We start from the raw sequence: 5,303 nt of genomic DNA on the forward strand, positions 1-5,303 counted from the left end.
GATGGTCTCGATCTCCTGACCTCGTGATCCGCCCGTCTCGGCCTCCCAAAGTGCTGGGATTACAGGCTTGAGCCACCGCGCCCGGCCTATCTTTTCAAATAATATGATATTAAGAAATTTCTGCCCAGGTGTGGTGGTATGCACCTGTAATCCCAGCCCTTTGGGAGGCTGAGGTGAAAAGAAGGCTTGAGGCCAGTAGTCTGAGGCTGCAGTGTGCTACAATTGCACCACTGCACTCCAGCCTGGGCAGGAGAGTGAGATCCTGTCTCTGAACAAAAGAAAAAAGAAAAAACAAAGAAGCATTTCCTGTATATGAATTTGAGTCCCAAGTACCAATCACATATGTACAGAATTTTTAAATCTTTTGCATTAAGCAGGGATTACTCAAGGAAGCCTTAAAAACAAGTAGGAAATTGCACATTAAAATATTTAAATAGGCTGGGTGCAGTGGTTCACATCTGTAATCCCAGCACTTTGGGAGGCTGAGGCTGGTAGATCACTTGAGCCCAGGAGTCTCAGACCAGCCTAGGCAACATGGTGAAATCCCATTTCTACCCGCCCCCCTCTCTCCACCAAAAAAACCCCAAATTAGCCAGATGTGGTGGCGCATGCCTGAAGTCCCAGCTACTTGGGAGGCCAAGGTGGGAGGACTGCTTGAGCTCAGAAGGCAGAGGCCGCAGTGAGCTGAGATCACACCACTGCACTCCAGGCTGGGTGACAGAACGAGACTCTGCCCTACCCTCCACACACAAACATGCTTGCACGCTCTCTCTCTCTTTCTATATATATATACACACACACATACATATATATAGAGACAGAGATACATTTTTTTCCCTAGTTTATTTATTTATTTATTTGAGACAGAGTCTTGCTCTGTCACCCAGGCTGGAGTGTAGGGGCGCGATCTCGGCTCACTGTAAGCTCTGCCTCCCAGGTTCATGCCATTCTCCTGCCTCAGGCTCCCGAGTAGCTGGGACTACAAGTGCCTGCCACCACGCCTGGCTAATTTATATTTTTAGTAGAGGCGGAGTTTCACTGTGTTAGCCAGGATGGTCTTGATCTCCTGACCTCGTGATCTGCCCGCCTTGGCCTCCCAAAGTGCTGGGATTACAGGTGTGAGCCACCGTGTCCGGCCCCCAGTTTATGTTTTAGGGAAAAAAATGATAAATGAAAAAGTTTTTAAAAAAAAGTTTATGTGTTTACACTTTTTTTTTTTTTTTTGAGATGCAGTCTCACTCTGTTGCCTAGGCTGGAGAGCAGCGGCACGATCTCGGCTCATTGCAACCTTCCAGGCTCAGGTGATTCTCCTGCCTCAGCCTCCTGAGTAGCTGAGATTATAGGCATGCGCCATCACGTCCAGCTAACTTTTGTATTTTTAGTAGAGACAGGGTTTCGCCATGTTGGTCAGGCTGGTCTTGAACGCCTGACCTCTGGTCATCTGCCCACTTGGGCCTCCCAAATTGCTAGAATTACAGGCATTAGCCACCACAACAGGCCAGTATTAGTAGTAGTAATAAAAAAAAAAATATTTTTGAAATCTGAATACTGTAAAGGTACATTATCTTAGTTTATCAGTATAAAACACTTTATTTTGTTTTCTTTCCTCAGAGATCCTTGTTCTGATATAACAAAGTTATTTCTACACCTTTTTCTCCAATTTATAATAGTACTACAAAAAATTATGGGTGACTCAACTATAGACTTCATCGACACAATTATAGAAGAACTGAGAAGAGCTATTATTTGTCTTAATTTAAAAAATTTAATAAGTAGACAAATGAAAATAATTATCTTGAGACTGAGGTGGGAAGACAGCTTGAACCCAGGAGGTTGAAGCTGCAGAGAACTCTGTTCGCACCACTATACTCCAGCCTGGGCAACAAATAGCGAGACCCTGTCTCAGAAATAATAATATAATTGTTATTATTACGGTCACAGTTACGATTATGTTTATAACTGTAAAACAGTATCAACTATTTTATTAAAAGCTATTTAAAAGGAGAATCTCAATGTCTTTTTCACAATCAAGGGAGAAACTGCAGTTATTTTTGCATATTGGTCAAAAATTAAGATGGTATCAAACAGCATATGCTCTTATTTTCAAATGTGAAGGAAGTCGCCTAGAATCTTCTGAGTTAAATTTACTAAAACTAAACAGCAAAATGACTTCCAAGTTTATCTGCTGTTGGTGATCACTTCCTGCTAACCATACATGGTGGTGACAATGAACATTTGAACATGCCTTTTAAACATTCCAGGACAAAGCATCTTAAACAAACAGATTTTAAAGAGTTAAACCAAGGACTTACTTCGTATTTGCCTAATGATGGGTTTCATAGGTTCAAGCCAAATCTAAAGAAGGGTTAACAGAAGAAATCCAATCTATTAAATAATGTCTCTATTTAACAAATATGCTATAAAAACAAAAATGGTTATAATTAGATACATTTTTATGTCAGGAAAATTCTGACTCTACCCCCCTCTTAAAAGTTGAATCCTGATAAAACAAACTGTACAAGAAGCACAGCAATGCCTGCTCTGGGAAGCCTGGGAAGACATTAAAATTGCTGTATTATACTGGATACCTCCATTCAGTTGCTGCCATGTACAGAATGGGTCCCAATAATTATTTGTGGGAATTTGTTAACACCAAACAAATATTTGGTACTACTGCATTTGTGAACAAACTGATGAGAGGGCTTCTGTAAAAGAGGTACGTCATGTCACCAGAACAGGAAACTTGGATAAATCCGGTTGCACTGCTAAGGGTATCTGAAAGGCTGGACAGAAATTAATAATGCTGACATGCTTTTTGAACTAAAGGGTTGATGTATGGTTCTTTAAAACAGTTCTATCTATACATATTAAAACTCCACACTTTTTAAGGTTGCATCTATTAAGTAAAATGAGGCATAACTGGTTAAGTTTGCTACAAATCCACTTTCAAAATGATTTTCATACAGGATGTATTAGAAGTTGCTTTTATCACTTTTAAGAGAGTTTCCTTGGCACATACGCTAATGACAGAACAAATTTAGGGAGGGTGTGAATTCAGGCTTGGATTAAAGGCAAATATATTATCTACAGCTAACAATAATATATTTTAATAGCAAAAAATATTTTATACTGATGATGTGACAATTATAAAAGATCTTGCGGGTATCATCACAGCAGGCCCGAAGGCTCCATGCCTGGGCACATCATAAGCTTCCTACTACATGCCTAGGGCCTGTTTCCCTAACAAATCAAAGCACTCACCCAGTAGGACTGAGTATTTTGAAACTCCAACCCGAAGTAGTCACATTCTACCAGATTCAAACGCTTCCACAGTTGTGTCAGTAATATCTGGCCATCGCATTTAGGCTGTGCAGAGAGAGGTGGGAAAAATAACAAGGACTGAATGACTAAACAGCAAGGGTTTATGAAAACTGTGCATAAAACTACTTTCCCACACACAAAACTTTATTTGTTGCTTCACTTTGTCTTCCAGTGTATAACTAAGATTTATAAGCTATACAAAAAAAAAAAAAAAGAGTCTGAAGCATTTGTGCTCAGAAACTGGCAACAAAATAAAGCTAAAAAATTCCTTCCATTTTACATTTAGTGTGTTTTCAGTCCTATTTCTTTGTAACTTTAGGCTACAGAAACCATTTCTAGTTTTAGTAAATATTTTATCAAATAATTTTGATATTTACACCAGGTGTGGTGGCTCATACCTATAATCCCACTGATTGGAGGCTGAGGTGGGTGGATTGCTTCAGCCCAGGAGTCTGACACCAACATGGGCAATACAGTGACACCTCGCCTTTACCCAAATTAAAAAATTAGCCGAGCACAGCGGTGCCCACCTGTATTCCCAGCTACTCAGGTGGCTGAGGTGTGAGGATTGCTTGAACCTGGGAGAAGGAGGCTGCAGTGAGCCATGATCATGCCACTGTACTTCAGCCTCGGTGACAGAGTGAGACCTTTTCAAAAAAACATTATTTTAATATTTACTAAAAAGTTAAAGTCTTAGAGTCTTCATTTGTATAAGATCCCAGTAAATAATTATTTGATCAATCGGAAATTACAAAGAGTAAAAAAAACATATTATTTGGTAGTATTTCACATCAATGAGAAGAACTGTTCATAAAGGAGGTGGGACAACTGACTTTCCCATTAAGGAAAAGAATGGGCTGAGCGCAGTGGCTCACGCCTGTAATCCCAGCACTTTGCGAAGCTGAGATGGGAGAATTTCTTGAGTACAGGAGTTCAGGATAAGCCTGGGCAATATGGCAAAACACTGTCTCCACCAAAAAAATAAAAAAAAAAGCTGGGTGTAGTGGCGTGCACCTGTAGTCCCAGCTACTCAGGAGGCTGAGGTGGGAGGATCACCTGAGTCCAGGAGGCAGAGGTTGCAGTGAGCTGAGATTGTGCCACTGCATTCCAGCTTGGGTGACAGAGTAAAACTCTGTTTCAAAAAAACAGAAGAAGAAAAATGGAAATAGAATTTTATTGTACATCACTCACAAAAATAAATTCCAGTGGACCTCAAGACCAGAATTAAACAAGAGAAGAATCTCTATAATCTTGGGAAAGGTAAAGTCTTCCTAAACATAGCAAAAAGGAAAGATGGACAGACTTGACTCAAATAAAAGTGAAAAACATCTGAACAGAAACACATTTAACAAAGTTATCTAGAATCACACTGGAAAAAGTTACAATGTTTTATTTTGCTCTTATTAGATGAAGATGTACAAATGGCTATTATGCATTTAAAAAGATACTAAATTTCTCTAATAATAAAACAGTAAGACATTTTTCACCCATCGGTTAGAATGATGATGTCAATACTGGAGTGTCTGTGAGAAACAGCCACTTTCACAGAGTACCGCGAAGAGTGTAAGTTCATGTGACCTGTGGGGGGATCATGTGAAAATACCTTTCAAAATGTAAAGTGTGTGTTTACCTTTGCCCCAGCAACTCTACTTCTACAACTTTTTCCTACAGACATTTTCATACAACTGTACAGACCTAAACATGTTAAGGACAAATTCAGTAAAGAATTGATAAAATAGGCCGGGCGCAGTGGCTCATGCCTGTAATCCCAGCACTTTGGGAGGCTGAGGTGGGTGGATCACCTGAGGTCAGGAGGTCGAGACCAGCCTGGCCAACATGGCAAAACCTTGTCTCTACTAAAAATAGAAAAATTAGCCGGGTGTGGTGGCACACCCCTATAATCCCAGCTACTCAGGAGGCTAAGGCAGGTGAATAGCTTGGGAGGCGGAGGTTGCAGTGAGCCGTAAGCCAAGATTGCGCCA

The 5,303-nt window shown here is 40.4% G+C and overlaps 1 protein-coding gene across 2 annotated transcripts in view; it reads right to left on the bottom strand.

Moving 5' to 3' along the window:
* The window catches only part of FARP2 (FERM, RhoGEF and pleckstrin domain protein 2), a 156,500-nt gene that overhangs the window by 103,873 nt on the left and 47,324 nt on the right, over nucleotides 1-5,303 (bottom strand). For both annotated transcript variants that reach the window (XM_011929543.1, XM_011929542.1), the window contains exons 3-4: nucleotides 3,262-3,366; nucleotides 2,313-2,355 (exon numbers count right to left, since the gene is read on the bottom strand). In XM_011929543.1, coding sequence (XP_011784933.1) covers nucleotides 2,313-2,355; nucleotides 3,262-3,366 — 148 coding nt within the window. The remainder of the gene's footprint in view (nucleotides 1-2,312; nucleotides 2,356-3,261; nucleotides 3,367-5,303) is intronic.

The sequence above is a fragment of the Colobus angolensis genome, unplaced genomic scaffold, assembly GCF_000951035.1.
Source record: "Colobus angolensis palliatus isolate OR3802 unplaced genomic scaffold, Cang.pa_1.0 Scaffold82, whole genome shotgun sequence".
In the NCBI taxonomy this organism is placed as follows: domain Eukaryota; kingdom Metazoa; phylum Chordata; class Mammalia; order Primates; family Cercopithecidae; genus Colobus; species Colobus angolensis.